Source organism: Humulus lupulus, chromosome 1 (assembly GCF_963169125.1).
Source record: "Humulus lupulus chromosome 1, drHumLupu1.1, whole genome shotgun sequence".
NCBI lineage: Eukaryota > Viridiplantae > Streptophyta > Magnoliopsida > Rosales > Cannabaceae > Humulus > Humulus lupulus.
The window spans coordinates 23,384,364-23,404,284 of NC_084793.1; the positions used below are offsets into that span (position 1 = coordinate 23,384,364).

A 19,921-nucleotide genomic window follows, 5' to 3' on the forward strand; every position below is an offset into this window, starting at 1 on the left:
TCTAACACGTTAATTATTTAATTTAATATATATATATATATTTATATATGACATCTTGGACATTTATGTCTGATTATTTATATAACTAATTTTTTATTTTAAAACCACTAGCTAGGATAATACAAGCCAAAGTTGAAAACAAAAGATGTGAATAATAAATTAAGACATACTATTTGTTATTAATTACACATGATAATTCATATGGTCCACTCTTAATAAATTGTGTGATTGGAAAAAATGACACATATATTATTGTATACACAAATATTGTGTAAATAAATCTCAAAAGTATATATGGTGTAAAAAATGTGTATGTCTTGCATCACTCTTACTCATATAAATACTATATATATACATAAAGAAAACAATAGGACTAAAAAATATTCATCATACTTATCACTTAGAAGTCTATAGCCAAAAATATTATATAGTCACAAATATTATAATTTGTTGTGACTAAATATGTTTTAAATCAAAACAAATTTTATCATTAGTTGGTAGAGTTGTAATTTATTTCACAATCAATTTCAATTGTGTTGTAGAAATAAAATAGTTGAAGCATAAAACTGTTGTGTTTTTGGTCCTTTATAATTTGAAAGTATTGTTAAATGCAAAAAACAAAATATATTGTTTTATGAACTACAATTGGAGTGGTTTGTTAATTAATATAAAATTGCTAATAATAAATATTTTATATTTTTTTAAAAATAAAATAAAAATATAAATTTTTAATTATATTTATTTAGTTTTAAACATTTTTATTTTAAATTATCTATATAATAAAAAAAGCGAGGGGAATATATAAATTATTATTTAAATTCTCCATAAATTCTTTGATAAACTATTATTTATCTGTTTGTCAAAAAACTTTATTATAAAAAAAATTAAAAAGTAATTTTAAGGTTTTATAAAAATTTTACCAAATTGACCTATAATATGTACTAAAATTATATTAGCGTGGCAACTTGTAACTAAAAATTATATTACAAAAAAAATTGTGTGGGGATTAAAAATTTATCACTTATTAATTTTTTTAAGCGGTAATCACTACAAATTGTGCGTGAAAACAATTTTTTTAAGAAAAATATTTATCAATTTCAACATGTATTTATATATAGCTTCCTCTTGTGTTACTTAATTATTACAAATAAGTAACTATATACATTTATTTATTTATATATATATCCTCACAATATATATATAAATATATATATATTAATCGGGATATAGTATATTATACCCACCAATAACTGATTATTTTTTTATACGAGTGTATATTAGATTTATATTTTAGGAAATAATTGATTGTACTAAATATATATTAAAAGATACACAAAATAAACAACCACACCTAGAAAGTCTGTCCTATCATCAACCAATTATAAAATAAAAAAAAATGCATAAATAGCCATCGTGGTGGAATTTTTTTGATTGAAAGAAATTATATATTTGAAAAGGGTGCCATGAAAAATGATTATTAATAGAATGTAAAAGTAACTAAATGTTCATGATTTTAATTTAGTAGTAAAATAGCGTAATTATATTTTTAATATTATACATATTACCAAATGTATTATTTAGCAAATGATTATTTTTTTTCTAAATATTTTAATATTATGATATATGTATATTAGTTTTTATTATAATTTTTTTTTCATTTTTTATGTATTGTTTAATGATATATCATACTCATAAAAAATTTAAAAAATTAATATAACTTTAAAATAAAAACTGCTCATAAATAAATAAATAAATTTATATATTATGACAATTTAGGTAATCAACAATATAAATATATCATTTCTCTATCACTTTAAAAATAAGAAAAAGAGTTTATTATCCGTTCATATTAAAATAAAAATATCCTCCATCTCAATCGAGCATTTTTGAGGGGTAGATCATCAATAGGGAAATAAGACACAAAGAGGCTCCAATAAAGGATAAGATAAGGCTCAAGAGACCATGCCTTTTGAAAGAAGGTAGGGAAAAATATGAGCTTTTAGGTGTTAGATAATTCCTAACAGTAAAATGCTATAGTTTAAGAAAGGGACAGAGAATTAGGGCTATTTTTGGTGGACTAGGCTTTCCTTTTTCCTTTTCCGGGACAAATGAGTAATTTAAATAGAGGAACAAATAGCTAGTACATTTTGGAAGGAAAAAAACCATGTGTTATTTCTTGTTATGAGTTATTCAAAACTCATGTATTTTTGTTGGTTATTATAATTATATACATCTAAAATGATACATTTAAGTTCTCATGGATAGGCACGGCAATCTTTTTATTTAAACAATTTTCCAATATTCTAGAAAAATATATATAGCTAGTAGGTGATCTATCCTATATTAGCCAATCAAATAATAATAATAATAAACCTCTGAGTAAAGAGATTAAATGGATCATTGATCAGTGCTTGACTATAATTATGAGGATAACGACAACATCAATAAATTTCTAACTAAAAAAATGTTTTTCTTTTACAAGTGCCTTTTTGGTATAAATGTCTCATTTTTCTATAATGATGATCCATTGGCCGCCGCCGCCTGCTGCCTGGTTTATCTAATAAATTATTACAATATTATAATATACATGGTGTGAAATATATTGTATACACCGAAGTGAAATAATAAGAAAAATAAAACTAATTCCACTTTCCATCACTATAAATATCTTGACATTATGATTCAATAATCCACAACACTAAAATCTTCGAAATATATATAGCAAAAAAAATGGAGTTAGGAGGTCGTATTGATAGAATGTCACCACTAGTGGTACTATTATTCACATGCATGGTTACTGTTCTCCAAACCACTTGTGCCCAAGACTCTCCGCAAGACTTCCTCAACGCCCACAACGCGGCGCGCGCGCAGGTCGGTGTGGGGCCAATCAGATGGGATAACACGGTGGCTGAATACGCGCGTCGATACGCCAACCAACGCAAGGGTGATTGTAGTCTGGTGCACTCCCAAGGGCCTTACGGCGAGAACATAGCATGGGGAAGACCTGACCTTTCTGGCGTCAACGCCGTGAAGATGTGGGTGGCGGAGAAGGCCGACTACGATTACAACTCCAACACATGCCGCCCTGGGAAGGTTTGTGGACACTACACTCAGGTGGTGTGGCGTAACTCGGTTCGTCTTGGGTGTGCTAAGGTTCGGTGTGATAATAATCGGGGTTCCTTTATTACCTGCAACTATGATCCTCCGGGCAACTGGAATGGCCAGCGACCTTTTGATGTGTTAGCATCGTATGTTGAGCAATTCTAACTCGATCCATGATCGATCAATATTGTCATCGTGTGATGATAGTGTTTGATGAAAAAGGCTATGCTCTACAAGATGTGTTTGGCAACACTAGTTTCATTTTGATTTTCTGTGTGTGAAGGAGATTTTCTTAAGAGTTGTTTTGAGAAAATTCTCAACCTTGTTTTGTATTAAAATGAGTGTGTATGGAAATTTCTCAACACTTGTTTGAGAACTTTTCTTTGTTTCTATTCAGAAACGGAAGACAAGAATTAATAAAAGACCAAACGCATTTTAAGTATATAAACAAAAATTTGTATCTTCAATTTTATTCTATATTAATTTTCTTACAATGTATTACTTTTAGATTTTAAATTATATTATCTAGGGAGCGTTTGAGATTTTTCACATTTTAATATATATATATTTAATTCTTGTTTTAACATGTACGTAGGGAATAAATTGCTTTCAAAGGGGAAAAAACGAGTTAATTTTTTTTAAGTCTCCGTTGTTCAATTGATTAAGTGTGCGTAAAATGTGACTTTTAGTAGTGAAAATTAATAAAAATATATTAGGGATTCAATGATATAAGAATTTGTAAATTTAGATGTACATATATAAGTGTAATATAAAATAAAAGACAGATCTAAAATTAGAGCAAACAAATATAAATGTTGTTGTGATGACATATATCAAGTGATTTTAATCTTGTTAATTAAGCATTATATTTATACATATTAATAAAAGTATTTTTATTTAGTATTTTAAAGTGTACAACATCACACGATTAATTATATTAATAACAGTATCCGACTTTCCTGTACTGTTGGACACGCTGAATTTCCAATTTAATCCTCATTGCTCTAGAGAAAGTCAAAAAGTATTGTATAGCAGATACATTATTAATGTCGTGGTCGCTATAAAACAATGGCCACAGTAACATCATTATCATAAAACTCGTTAGGATAAGATTGCCATAAAGTGGGTTATATATAAATATATATTATATTATAAATAGCAGTAGCAGATTTTATATTTTAATGTGTTAAAAGACATTTTAAATATATAGTAAAACATCTTTATAATAATAATATTGAGACCAATATATTTTATTAATATAAGGAGATTATTACTTAATAAAATTATATTTATAAAATATTAGAAATATACACATTTAAATTTAAATCAAATAATAATTAATAAAAATGATCAAATTCAATGTATAAACATTGATAAATAAAAATGACATAAAAGTATAAGTACAGTATGAATATCTTTATAATGTTGGAAGTATACAAATACTACACCAAAAAGGACTTAGGACACTAAAATCTAAAAGAAATATTATGCTTGGTAAAAAACTATGATCAGGTGACTCAAAATTTTGGGCGCCAACTTTTTTGCTTTTGTTGTTTTTTTTTCGATATTTTTGCTATTAGATATAATTCTTATTTTTCTTTTGTCTCTCTCTAAATCCCAAATATTCCTCCATCCCTTTGGTATCTCAAAAGCCCTCTACGCAACGATGAAATCCCTATTTCCAAGTAATTGTAAGCAAATGATTTCAGGAATTAGTACAACCACGTGGAGCCTTTTCTTCTTCTCCTCTATTCCATAGTCAACTTTTGTATTGGATGTAAGTACTTCAAACTTGATTGTATGATACACTATTCATTTATATGTGGTTTTTGAAAATCAAATTTTTAACTTTTTATATATATATATATATACATATATGATATATATATGTGTGTGATTTAAAGTTCATGCCTCTCTCCTGCACTCTCAACTCTTGACTTTCACCTATAATCTCTCTTAACTATAATGACCTATGAGTTAAATCATATTTCTAGTTCATGCCCTCTTGTTTTTCACTTTTCTCTCTCTTCTTTCTAAGTAGTTGGATTCTGAAAGTAATATCTCCATTGAACTGTAATTTCTAAATTTTGTGTGTGATTTTGAGGTAGCTATGTTAAGACAAAAACTCACGCTGGTTAATACCTGGACATTCATTTGGTTAATGCATGGGTTTTTCTTTCTTTTTGCATGTCCTTTGTCAGCCTTTGTACACTCTCTCTTTCCTCCTTTTTCTGTTTTGTACGTGCATGGGTGTGGCCCTTTGCTTTTCCTTGTTTTGTGGCTTTTAGCCGTTAGGGTATTGGGGCCTGCATATGACAGCCCATTGCTTGTATTTGAAAACCCTACATGATGTAACAAGACTAGCTATATATAATGAAAAGTAGCAGCTCTCTATCTTTGAGCTGGTTTTCCTCTTTTACGTGTGCCTATGCCTATACCCTAGAAATTTGACTTGGTATCAGAGCATCACTGCTCACGCTGCCATGTCTTCAGGAACAAGCCATACAGGTCCTGCAGAGACCCCAGCTAACGCAGGTAGACCAACTGTTCCTGCAGCACGCGATGGTACAGTGCCTGCACCAATCAATTCCCCTTTTATTTCATCTGCCCCCACGGGTTCTAATGTTTCTTCTCATACCCCATTTGGTAACACTCTATCTCAGCCCTTTTCATTTAAGTTAGATAGAAATAACTATACCTTGTGGAAAACTATGGTTTCTACCATTATTAGGGGGCATCGGCTTGATGGGTACATTAATGGTCTGAAAGTTGCTCCTCCTGAGTTCATTCCGACTGGTGTAGCTTCGGGTGATGGTCTTCCTGGGTTTGGTGTTCGTTCTAATCCCGACTATGAAAGTTGGATTGTTTGTGACCAGTTATTGATGGGATGGCTTTATGGGTCCATGACGGAGTCCATTGCTTCCGAAGTGATGGGTTGTTCTTCTGCTCGATCCTTGTGGGTAGCCTTGGAGAATCTGTTTGGTGCTCACTCTAAGGCTCGTATGGATGAGCTTCGAGACAAGATACAACTCACGCCGAAAGGTGGTTCTACTATGGCAGATTATCTTCGTCAAAAGCGTTCTTGGGCAGACATGCTTGCTATTGCAGGAGATCCTTATCCTGAACATCACCTAACTGCAAATGTGCTTCGTGGATTAGATGTGGAGTATCTTCCCATTACTGTTCAGATTGAAGCTCGAGATTCAATCACTTGGCAGGAACTCCAGGAGCTATTACTCAGCTTCGACAGCAAATTAGAGCGTCTTCATCTTCAGAATAGCTCAACTCGGACACTTCCCAACACTGGTATTCTTCCTTCCGCTAATATTGCCCATCGAAATCCTGACCATTCTTTTTCTTCTGGCAGACGTCCACCACAATTTTCTGGCAGGGGTTCTTCCTTTAGGGGAAACAATACTCGTGGACGTTTTCATGGTGGTAGGTCAAGTGGTCGAAATTCCAAACCCACATGTCAGGTGTGTGGACGATATGGTCACTCCGCTGCCTTTTGCTATAACCGATATGATGCTAATTTCATGGGTCAAGCTCCACCAAACAACACCACATCTCAAACAGATGATAAGCGAAATCCCTCTGCCTTCATTGCAACACCTGAGACTGTTGATCATGCAAGTTGGTATGCAGATAGTGGAGCCACTAACCATGTCACAACCACAAGTGAGGATATGCAATATAAGTTTCCATATGGAGGTACTGAAAAGCTAACAGTTGGAAATGGTAATCAACTCTCTATTGCTCAAGTTGGTTCTAGTGTTTTACAATCTGTTAGTGGTCCCAAATTATTGCTAAAAGATGTTCTGTTTGTGCCTGATATTACAAAAAAGTTGATCAGTATTTCAAAGCTAACAGCAGATAACAAAGTCTTTATTGAATTCTATTGTGATGTGTGTTATGTGAAGGACATCCAAACAAAGAAGGTGGTGCTGGAGGGGAGGCTTAAAGATGGCTTGTACCAGTTAAACGTCTCATCAAATCCAGATCGTCTCTCCAACATCACTCCTCATACTTCACAATCAAAATCAAACCCGTGTGTGTCTACCTTTACTGCTTCTGTTGAGTCCAATGTACTAATTTCTCCCTGTAATTCCCTAAAAGATACTTGGCATAGACGTTTAGGACACCCCTCTCTAAGAGTCTTAAACCAAGTTCTTAATCTTGCATGTATAAAAACTTCAATGAAAGATCAGTTGCACTTTTGTGAAGCATGTCAATATGGGAAGTCTCATTCATTACCTTTTCATACATCACAATCACGGGCACAAAGGGAACTAGATTTGATTCACACTGACATTTGGGGACCAGCTCCGATCATGTCAAACACCAATCTAAGATATTATATACACTTTGTAGATGATCATACACGATATACTTGGTTGTTTCCATTGAAAGCAAAATCAGAAGCATTAAATGCCTTTGTTCAGTTCAAAACATTGGTTGAAAATCAATTTGGTAGAACCATTAAGAAAGTTCAAATGGACTCTGGGGGGAATATCAACCACTAATGACTTACCTTCACAACCATGGCATTATTTGTCAATCCTCTTGCCCATACACTTCGGCACAAAATGGCCGTGCAGAAAGAAAACACCGACATATCACAGAAATGGGGTTGACATTGTTAGCTCAAGCTAGTATGCCACTTAAGTATTGGGTAGATGCCTTTCAGTCAGCAGTGTATCTCATTAATAGGCTTCCAACACATGTTTTAGAAGGCAAGTCACCTTTCGAAACCATTTTCTCAAGGAAACCAGATTACAATTTTTTGAAAGTATTTGGGACAGCTTGTTACCCATGTTTAAGACCTTACCAAACCCAAAAATTCCACTTTCACTCAATCAAATGTGTAAACTTAGGCTATAGTGACTCACATAAAGGCTACAAGTGTCTAAGCTCAACAGGGAGACTCTATATTTCTAGACATGTAGTCTTTAATGAAAATGACTTCCCATTCAAAACTGGTTTTTTAAATAATTATACTCGTGAGTCTACCATCCAGGTCCCCACACCAAGTTCTTGGTTTCACCTTCCATACCACACGTCAGACTTACCCCAAACACAAGACAAAAATCTGCCTTCTTCCACGCCAACTCATAGCTCAGAAAGTACTCCTGTCCCTCTTGAAAACACTGGTACAAGTCAGATGGCAGCTGAACCTTCAGTATCATACTCAAAAGAGCATCACAGCCCATTGGTCTCTCCAAAAAATCAGGTTGACATTTCTCCCAATTTATTTGTTGAGCTGAATATTGAGAATACAGATACACCTGAAGACCACTTGTCCGAACAGCAAGCTTCTTCTCTTGCTAAGCCGCCTACAACTTCACAACACCCCATGGTAACTCGATCTAAGTCAGGGGTGTTCAAACCCAAAGTCTACCTTGGTGAGGCACAGTGGACCGATCAATCTAGAGAACCTACAACAGTTGATGAAGCATTACAACTTCCCCAATGGAAAGAGGCTATGGATGAGGAATACTTTGCTCTTGTCAAGAATACAACATGGTCTTTGGTACCGAGAAGTGAGAGTCAGAATATTGTGGGTAACAAATGGGTATTCAAAGAAAAACTAAATGCAGATGGGAGTTTTCAACGGTGTAAAGCCAGGTTAGTGGCTAAAGGTTTTCATCAAAGGCCTGGCTTAGATTTTGGGGAGACATTTAGCCCAGTTGTGAAAGCATCAACAATTAGAATTGTTCTCACACTAGCAGTCACAAAGAGTTGGGCAGTTCGTCAACTGGATATAAACAATGCCTTTCTCAATGGTCACTTAGAAGAAGCAGTTTATATGGAGCAACCTCAAGGATACATAGACGAGAAACACCCTAATCATGTGTGTAAGCTCCACAAGTCGCTGTACGGACTCAAGCAAGCCCCTAGAGCATGGTTTGATAGCTTGAAAGCCACTTTGGTAAGCTGGAACTTTGTGAACTCGAAAGCCGATAACTCATTCTTCTTACTCAGAACAAAGGCAACTGTGATCATGGTACTGATCTATGTGGATGATCTTATAGTCACTGGCAACAATGACAAAGAAGTTCAGATATTCATTGATCGATTGCATCAAGTATTCTCACTCAAAGATTTGGGTGACCTACATTACTTCCTGGGGATCGAAGTTTTCAGAGATGATTCGGGCATTTATTTGAGTCAAGGGAAGTATGTCACGGAGCTATTACACAAACTAGATATGCTCAATATCAAACCAACTCCAACTCCCATGACTGCTGGGAAACCGCTCTCAACCAAGGATGGAACAAGATTGGAGAACGTAACACTCTATAGGAGTGTAATTGGGGGGCTTCAATACCTTACTCATACTCGGCCTGACATTGCTTTTGCTGTAAATAAATTAAGCCAATTTTTGAAGGAGCCAACTACAAGCCATTGGAGTGCAGCAAAGAGAATCTTGAGGTATTTGAAAGGAACTTTACATCACGGTCTACATATTGGTCACAGTGACAACTTGAGCATTGTTGGCTACTCTGACGCAGACTGGGCATGCTGTCCAGATGATAGAAAATCAATTGGTGGCTACTGTGTTTACTTCGGCAATACTCTTGTTTCTTGGTCATCAAAGAAGCAAACTGTGGTCTCAAGATCAAGCACAGAATCAGAATACAGGGCATTGGCACAAGTTACAGCAGAGATCATTTGGATTGAGTCACTCCTTAAAGAGATGCAATTTCGAACACCATTTATTCCTACTGTGTGGTGTGACAATATGAGTGCAGGGGCATTAGCATCAAACCCAGTTTACCATGCTAGAACTAAGCATATTGAACTTGACATTCACTTTGTTAGAGACCGAGTATTGCAGAAGAAGATTGACATCAGATATGTTTCATCCTTTGACCAAATAGCAGATTGCCTCACAAAAGGGTTATCTCACTCCAGATTCCAATTTTTAGTAAGCAAGCTTGGTGTGACTGCATCACCCTTTCGCTTGAGGGGTGGTGTTAAGACAAAAACTCACGCTGGTTAATACCTGGACATTCATTTGGTTAATGCATGGGTTTTTCTTTCTTTTTGCATGTCCTTTGTCAGCCTTTGTACACTCTCTCTTTCCTCCTTTTTCTGTTTTGTACGTGCATGGGTGTGGCCCTTTGCTTTTCCTTGTTTTGTGGCTTTTAGCCGTTAGGGTATTGGGGCCTGCATATGACAGCCCATTGCTTGTATTTGAAAACCCTACATGATGTAACAAGACTAGCTATATATAATGAAAAGTAGCAGCTCTCTATCTTTGAGCTGGTTTTCCTCTTTTACGTGTGCCTATGCCTATACCCTAGAAATTTGACTAGCTAACCTTGATTTCCCCTTTTTTGTTTTGTATAATTTTTTTTATTAATGCAATTTTTTATGCGAAATTATGAAACCTGACCCTGATATTGGGTTAAAGGAAGGGTTCTATTTTTTTGGGTTTGGTTTCTTGGATATTTATATGATTGTGTTTGTTTTATGGTTATTTTTACTTTTGAATGATATTCTTGTTTTATTTGTTACATGTTTATTGATATTTTGTAATGATTTATTTTTAGTTTCATCTCCTCGCAAACAATCCAAGTCTATTCTTTTGCGATCACTGGTCTTCTAATGAAGGAATTGGTGTGTTCCTTAGCCATTTCTTATTTATTAGTTTGAAAAGAAAAATTGTTAGCATTGGTTTATGTTTTATTCACTTATTCCATACCTTTACTAATTGGCAGGGCCACATATTTAATGATAAGCGTACATAAATAAGCTATAGTGTGTATAATATTGGAGTTGGGGTTTTTTTGTTTTTTCTCTTAAGTGAATCTTTACTAAGGGGAGTGACTAAATGCTTGGGAGACTCTTAGGCACTGGTAGTAATTGAGATTGGTGAGAATCTTAGGAGAACAACATATATTTTGTCTCGTCATGGTGAGAATCTTGATACATCTTGCATGGGTGTGTCTTTTTTGTTTGCATTCATAGTTTGTTGTTTCTTTGAGAACTGCTATATTTGAGAAACATACCCGCCACAACTAATTAAGTAGGCATCACATATTGTTGATTGCTTTGAACTATTTTTGCCTATGTTATGATTTTATTTTAGCATTTCTATATTTTATTATGTGTTTTCCTTTTTATGTTACCTCCTAAAAAAGCTGAAGACATAGTATAATGACTATCTAATTTCGATCATTTATTGGTGTGGCTAAGAATTTACAGTTGACATTGTTTTAATAATGTTTTATTGCTCTGTAATTCTTGCATGAAGAAGTTGAGATAAGTATAATAAAAATAAATATTCAATAATATTATATATAATTTTTACGGAATATTGATTCATTTTAAGAATTTATTGGAGATAATTGTGTATATGACTACTACTGATTTTAGAGCTTGTTCTGTTTTGCTAAATCTTAGTCGCTACTAAAGAAATGATTCTTTGTATGCATTGTGATGTTGTTACGAGATTTTGGTTATTTATCTATCTTTGTCGGAATTAGTTAAAAAATATATTAGCATGATTTGTCATCACAAGGACACTGTTAGTTTTGCAGCTGTCCAAGAGTATTGAGAGTTACTTCATTTGTCAAAGAAAAGATTCACTCATTTTTTTTTGTATGTTCTTTCCATTTTCTTTTATTTTGTTTGGCTGTGTGTGACATGACTCTGATTTAATAACCATAGTTTGTTAACCAAAGAGTTATTAATCTTTTGTTGTGTTAGTTTAACCATAGTAAAGCATCACGTTGGTTTTCCTCTTCTAAATATTTTGCTCTTTAGGTGGTTTAACAAACAAAGAGAAGACTAAGACAAACAAATACTCGTGATTAATGCAACTGCAACAAAATACAGATTTTCATTGTGGAAGTTCAAATTTTCATCAAGAAAAACAGAGACAAGATTTTTTGACAATGACTTGTTGTGGGTGAGATAGTTGGCAATCGCGATATTTATGTTGATGTGAATAGAATACTATAAGATGTTCTATGAAGTTTTGTTTTGCTAATGATTAATGGATTTTGTTGTTTTTTTTTTTTTTTTGCAATGTGCAGATATAATTAGATTGCCTGTTGGAGCAAAAATATACAACAATTGTAGTTGAGATATTCATATTTAATGCATTTATTTCACCTAATTTTTTTTATACACTTTTTATTTTGCTGTATTTGGTTGAAATATGATTTTGTTAGCCTTGACTCACTACATTGTAAAACTATTCTTGTAATTTATAATAATTTATTTATATTATCTTTCTTTGTTAATTAGTTTCAATGGGCAATTTTTTTTTCAATTTTGTGCAAGTAAAAAGCATATTAGATAATAGCTAAAGCTTATCTATACATGTATAAAATTTTGTTATGCACACTATAGTTAATATAGTGAAGAAAATGTATTATCGTAAGGTATACCATAATAATATTTTGTAAGTAGAAAAATGTGTTATATAAACAATTATAAATAACATAAAGGATCACTTATCCATTTATTAAAATAACACAATAATAGTGTTATCTTTGACTATGCAATGATACTTTTCCATAAGTATGAAAAAATGTTATGTAAAGTACTAAGATATATGATAACATCACTTCCTTTAACACGTTAAAAAGTGTTATTGCATACGTTTGAAGATACTTTTACGATCATATTGAAAGAAATTTTTGGTGTAGTGAAACTTATTTTACAAGTCTAAATTGATAATTAATTTTATCGATAAATTTTTAGAATGTATAAGATATCATATATAAATATATTTAATATTAACACAGTTATTACTGTGTAGAGGCATATTTTTTAAAGGTTGTACCAAAAAAATTTATAACTTATTACAATATAGAATTTTTTCTTAGTTATAACTAGTTCGAAAATTAAGGTAAAAAAATTTAGGACTATATGAGAATTATTCCAAAACAAAAAAGAGATGATGAGAAAAGTCAACAACAATTTTCATATTGTGTTATTTAAGGTAACTTGGAGAATATCATACTTAAGTGAGAGAAGTAAGCTTCTCTTGTTTTGCAATAGCTGCTATTCCAGCAAAAAGAAGGGTTGCAGTTACATAATTAATACATATCAATACATATAATATATATTTTTATATATTCCTAATAATTAATGGTTGATCGGTTGACTCACTTGTATATCAAGACAACAAGTGAACCAAAATCTTATTATAAATCTTCTTTCCACTAGTTTGTTTATTAATGTGTTCGATTTATCCAACCCTTAGATATAGCTCAGTAATAAGGGTACTCTCCCTCGTAATTGCCTGGTGGATAGTAGCTGCAGACGACATACCACCAGCTGTTGGTGCACTGGACCCTGGCGCAGCCAACTTGAATGGAGTCACTCCAGACGACCTGAGTATAATGGAGGCACTCACCACCGACGCAGGAGTTTGAGGAGTAGACATAGTTAGGCTTCTCTGCTACCCAGAGATTGACCGCGGCTGTGCCTGAGAATGATCCACTGCCTTTGGCTAAATTCTCGCCATAAGGGCCGTTAGAGTGCACCAGATTACAGTCTCCTTTTCTTGCGTTGGCATAGTTCAGAGCATAGTTGGCCACAGTGATGTTCCACACGATGTTGCTCACCCCAACTTGGTTCCGGGGCGTGTTGTGGGTGTTGAGGAAGTCCTGTTGGGAGTTTTGGGCTTGGCAAAGTCCCAAAAGACAAATGAACATAATAAATAGCATTGTTGAGATTTTACAGAAACCCATTGTTTGTAGTAATATGAGATCTTTGTTAGTATATATTGGGTTGTTGTGGTTGACTTGGGAATGATAATAAGGTATTTATAAAGTTGGAAAGTATTAAGTGCGCGAACAGTTGTGGAATATTTAAAGGTTTTAAAGAAGTAAATAGTAAGCAGATCCTTCCCACTTATGAGAGTTTTGTACAGTTTGCTGCAACTTTCAGTAAAGCGCACTAATAAGGTTAGTTACGAATAAAAAAAAAAAAAAAAAAAAAAAGCTTAGTGGTACTTTGTTAAAGATAACTTCTATATATGTTATTTTTTTCAAATTACTCAAAGTACAAATGGGTGAAATTAACATACACTGTATGTGTTTTTTCTCATTAATTTTATCCAAATACAAAAGTAGTATATATATATATAGTAAACTTGAAAAAAAGATAACTCAGCACTCTCACTAGAGTGTGATGAAAGCATAATATATATTAATTAGTAATATATCTGGTGTACTTGCTTAGACAAGACTGGTCCAAAAAGAAATAGCTACTTGGACGTACAAAACTGAAATAACAAACAATAGTTTCATTTAGAAGAAAGATATATATATAAAGCATGAAACTACTTGGTCTCGATCAACACCAAAATGTTGGCCGGTAATTATAGATATACAATTTTTTTAAAGTTCCATTCATGTCATTTGTTCTTGTATTTTATATCAACTTTTGTGAAGAAAATGGAATCAGTGGAGTAAAGGGCATCTGTGTAATTTTGGTTGTGGTCCAAACTATTTGGACAGCTCATAATTTGTGTAATGATTAGAGAATCAATTATGTTAGGAATTTGTTATTCTTTGCCTCTGATTATACCGTTAGGCTTGTACACATGTAATGTATAGAATATTCTGTACTTTGGCTATTTAATACAATTCTTTCACCTCACCATTTCTCAGCTGAGCATTATACAATTCAGTGCATTTCCTTCTTCTTTTTGTCTTGGTATCAGAGCCGCTCAGACGTTTGTCTTCTATGGCTGCTCCTGGAGAGAAAACACCACAGACCCCAACTGAAGGTGACAATGGTGGCCAGAAGGAAGCTGCATCAGCAGTGCAGCAGATGGTGTCAAATGCTGCTGTTGGTAGCAGTCAAGCTCAGACTCAGAATGTTACTGTGCCTCATTTTGGAAGCACATTAAATCAGCCGTTTACCTTGAAGCTAGATCGCAACAACTTTACACTATGGAAAACCATGGTGTCTGCAATAGTTCGTGGTCATCGCCTTGATGGTTATCTCAAAGGTACCATTCCTAGACCGCAAGAATTTATTTATACTAATGTTGATGGCAGTGAAGTGTCTACAGGTGAAGTTAACCCTGTTTTTGAGCAATGGATCGTCAACGATCAACTACTCCTTGGATGGCTTTACGGTTCCATGACAGAAGGGATCGCTTCAGAAGTCATGGGATGTGATTCTGCAGCCTCTTTGTGGACTGCTTTAGAAGCTTTGTACGGAGCTCATTCAAAATCTAAAATGGATGAGTATCGAACCAAGATCCAAACAGCCAGGAAAGGATCTCTCAGCATGCCTGATTACCTTCGACAGAAAAGGCAATGGGCTGATGCCCTCGCACTTGCAGGAGACCCGTATCCAGAGAAACTTCTTGTTGGCAATATTCTCTCTGGCCTGGATATCGACTATCTCCCTATTGTGCTTCTCATCGAAGCAAGACCATCCACCACCTGGCAGGAGCTTCAAAATATGTTGTTAAGTTTTGACAGCAAGATGGAAAGGCTTATTGCCTTCTCTAATACCAGCAAGCTTGGAAACAGTTCAGGAGGAAATCCCTCAGCTAATGTAGCAAATAGAGGAAACCATAATGGTGGAGGAGGCAGAGGCATACCTTCCTTCAGAGGTGGAAAGAGTAACAATCGTGGAAATGGTGGTGGTCGTTTTAGAGGCAGAGGAGGAAGGAATAACAGTGGATCCAAGCCCACTTGCCAAGTGTGTGGCAAGTATGGACACTATCGGCTGCCTATTGCTGTAATAGGTATGATGAAACTTATATGGGGAATGCACCTGGTAACAACTCCAATCCTAACAAAGGTTTACAGGGAGCTCAGGCCTTTGTTGCTTCTCCTGACACTCTTGACCATGAGGCCTGGTTTGCTGACAGTGAAGTAACCAGCCACATAACAGTCGATCCTACTAAAATGCAGCAGAAAGAAGAGTATAATGGTAAGGAAACTCTTATGATTGGTGATGGAAGTCAACTTGCAATCAAACATGTTGGGATTGGTTCATTATCTACTTATATTGATTCGAATCTGTCATTAAATGAGCTTTTACATGTGCCAAACATTACAAAAAATTTGATTAGCATTTCAAAATTAACTACTCACAATAATGTGTTTGTGGAATTCTTTTATGATCTATGTTATGTTAAGGACAAGGTGACAAGGCAGGTGCTACTCCAAGGGAGAATTAAAGATGGTTTATATCAATTTGAAGTGCCCACCACAACTGAGCTTAGTCAAAGTCACTCTCCACACCACAAGTCTAGTTTATTTTCTGGTCTTTCTGTAGGTTCTAAACAAAATGTACACCAGCCAAAAACTGGTTCTGTTTCTTTTTCAATCAAAGATGTGTGGCACAATCGTTTAGGCCATCCATCATCTCGAATTTTAAATACTGTTTCAAAGCAATTAAATGTAAAACATGCCAAAATGAATGAAAGCTTTTGTGATGCATGTCAACTTGGAAAGTCTCATTGTCTTCCTTTTAAAATTAATCTTTTTCATGCCAAACAACCTCTCGAGCTGGTGCATTCCGATATCTGGGGTCCAGCCCCTGTCATGTCTAATACCAACTTTCGATTTTATATCCATTTTATAAACGACTACAGTCGCTATACTTGGATATATCCTCTCAGAGCTAAATCGGAAGCTCTTCAAGCTTTTGTTCAGTTTAAAAGTTTGGTAGAAAATCTGTTTGAAAGAAAGATTAAAACTCTTCACACAGATGGAGGTGGAGAGTATCAAGCTTTTACTAGGTTTGTCATAGACTGTGGCATTGCCTTTGATCACTCATGTCCACATACCTCAGCTCAGAATGGTCGAGCTGAGCGTAAACACAGACACATTGTGGAAATGGGTCTCACTTTGCTTGCACAAGCTGGTGTTCCTCAAAAGTATTGGTGGGATGCCTTCCAAACCGCAGTCTATCTTATTAATAGACTTCCTACACCAATTCTGTCCAACAAAACCCCTTTTGAACTTGTCTACTTCAAACAACCAGATTACAAATTTTTAAAAGTTTTTGGTTCAACTTGTTTTCCTTGTCTTAGACCATACCAAACCCACAAGTTCCAATACCATTCCACCAAATGCGTTAATCTTGGCTATAGTGATAGTCACAAGGGGTATAAATGTCTCAGTAGCACTGGTCGTTTGTTTATCTCTCGCCATGTCATTTTCAATGAACATGAGTTTCCTTTCAAACATGGTTTTCTAAACACTCATCAGCCCGAGTCCACTGTCTCTGTTTTCTTTCCCACTTGGTTTACTCCTCTTCACCGATCCGTGTCCTCACCTTCTCTTCTCGACAGTCCTGCTGTTGAGGTTTATCAGGGGGATTCACCATCTTCATCTTCATCCTCCCCTGCTGCTGCTGCCTTTCCCGAAAGTCATGTTCCTGCTTCTGCCTTGTCACCAGCTCTCTCGTCCAGCCATAATATTGATCAGGTAAGCAATCATGAACATATTATTGATCATTTTGAAATGACTAATTTGTCTGCTGAGCCTTCCACCAGCCCAGACCAAATTCCAGCACCTGAAACTACTCGACTAGCAGCAGACTCATCTGCCTTAGACACAGATGCTGCAACTGGTGGAAAATCTCTTCAACCTTCACATCCCATGGTGACCCGAGCTAAAGCGGGTATCTTTAAGCCTAAAACTTATCTGAGCAAGTCACAGTGGAAGCTTATTAGTGAAGAACCACAATCCTTAGAAGAAGCTCTCAGTCACAAAGGGTGGAGAACAGCAATGGATGATGAACGTGTTGCTCTAATAAGAAATGGCACCTACAAACTGGTTCCTCGCACACCTGACATGAATGTAATTGATAATAGGTGGGTTTACAAAATTAAAAAGAATGTTGATGGGTCTTTCTAGAGGCTCAAGGCTCGTTTGGTGGCAAAGGGATTTACTCAAAGGCCTGGTGTAGATTTTGGAGAGACTTTTAGTCCTGTCATAAAGGCATCCACAATTCGTATTGTTTTAACTATAGCAGTAGCAAAGTCATGGGAAGTAAGACAACTAGACATCAATAATGCGTTCTTGAATGGTCATCTTGAAGAAGAGGTTTTTATGGTTCAAACAAAAGGTTTTGAAGACAAAGAGCACCCTGACTATGTTTGTAAACTGAGTAAGTCGTTGTATGGTCTTCGACAGGCGCCAAGGGCCTAGTTTGATAGGCTGAAATCCACACTTCTCAGCTGGAACTTTAAGAATTCAAAGGCAGATTCATCCCTATTTTTCTACAGGTCATCGTCTCTTGTGATACTTGTCTTGATTTATGTAGACGATATGATTATTACAGGGAATAACACTGAAAAACTGAAGCAATTCATCATCAAACTGCATCAAATTTTCTCTCTCAAGGACCTTGGTCCTCTTCACTACTTCTTGGGGATAGAAGTGCATCGAGATGAGACTGGAATGTACCTAAGTCAGTCTAAGTACATTGAAGAGTTACTCAAGAAAGCCAAGATGTTACATCTAAAGCCGTGCCCAACTCCTATGGCTGTTGGCAAGATGCTGTCTATTGATGATGGTTCACCACTGTCGAATCCAACAGAGTACAGGAGTCTTATAGGAGGTTTGCAATATTTGACTTACACTAGACCAGATATTAGCTATGCCACAAACAAATTGAGTCACTTCCTTAAAGCTCCAACTAATGTGCATCTTGGTGCTGCCAAACGGGTACTAAGGTATATCAAAGGAACACCATACCATGGATTACACATTCCTCACAGTGATAGACTTGCTCTAACTGGTTTTTCTGATGCCGATTGGGCATGTTTCCCAGATGATTGTAAATCAGTTGCTGGCTATTGTGTTTATCTTGGAGATGCTTTGGTTTCATGGTCATCAAAGAAGCAACCTGTGGTATCCCGATCGAGTACAGAATCTGAGTACCGAGCTCTTGCTCAAGTTGCGGCTGAAATATCATGGATTCAAGCTTTATTACAAGAACTCAACTTCTCCCTGAGTGCTACACCAGTTACATGGTGTGACAATATGGGAGCCAGTGCTTTAGCAGCCAATCCGGTTTATCACGCAATAACAAAACACATCGAGCTGGATGTGCATTTTGTGAGAGATAAAGTTTTAGCCAAAGTCTTGGAAGTTAGATACATTCCATCAATGGAACAGGTAGCCGACTGCCTTACCAAAAGTTTGTCACACAGTCAATTCCATTTTCTAATTACCAAACTTGGTGTGGTCAAAACCCCACAAAGTTTGAGAGGGGATGTGAAGAAAATGGAATCAGTGGAGTAAAGGGCATCTGTGTAATTTTGGTTGTGGTCCAAACTATTTGGACAGCTCATAATTTGTGTAATGATTAGAGAATCAATTCTGTTAGGAATTTGTTATTCTCTGCCTCTGATTATACCGTTAGGCTTGTACACGTGTAATGTCTAGAATATTCTGTACTTTGGCTATTTAATACAATTCTTTCACCTCAGCATTTCTCAGCTGAGCATTATACAATTCAGTGCATTTCCTACTTCTTTTTGTCTACTTTTAGTATGGAGCGCATTGTAATTTAGGTGCAATTTATAATTATCACGAATATATAGTTAAAAATACTTTGAAAACTATGGTTTAAATTAAAAAATTTTAACTAATTTTATCAATCATCATGAAAAATAATTAATGCATATTATATATATGTGATTGTTTGTGTTATCATGATTATAATGTTAAATAGTTCGTGTTATGTTACTCGATTGCATAATAATTATGGAGGCACTCAATTTAAGTATAATAATTAATTGTATAGTATGACATAATTACTAACCCTATAATTGTATCATATTATGTTAGTTCCACATAAATAAAAGAACCAG

At 34.9% G+C, this 19,921-nt stretch overlaps 2 protein-coding genes across 2 annotated transcripts; one reads left to right on the plus strand and one right to left on the minus strand.

Moving 5' to 3' along the window:
- The first annotated feature begins 2,677 nt into the window (after window positions 1-2,677).
- On the plus strand, window positions 2,678-3,556 carry LOC133789114 (pathogenesis-related protein 1-like). The gene is made up of 2 exons (XM_062226835.1): window positions 2,678-3,423; window positions 3,466-3,556. The coding sequence occupies exon 1, from the start codon at window positions 2,731-2,733 to the stop codon at window positions 3,265-3,267; it is 537 nt and encodes a 178-aa protein (XP_062082819.1). The 5' UTR covers window positions 2,678-2,730; the 3' UTR covers window positions 3,268-3,423; window positions 3,466-3,556.
- Window positions 3,557-13,028: 9,472 nt separating this feature from the next.
- LOC133818286 (pathogenesis-related leaf protein 4-like) lies at window positions 13,029-14,050 on the minus strand. The gene has a single exon (XM_062251100.1). It carries the CDS (start codon window positions 13,812-13,814, stop codon window positions 13,332-13,334), a length of 483 nt encoding a protein of 160 aa, XP_062107084.1. The 5' UTR covers window positions 13,815-14,050; the 3' UTR covers window positions 13,029-13,331.
- Window positions 14,051-19,921: the final 5,871 nt, after the last annotated feature.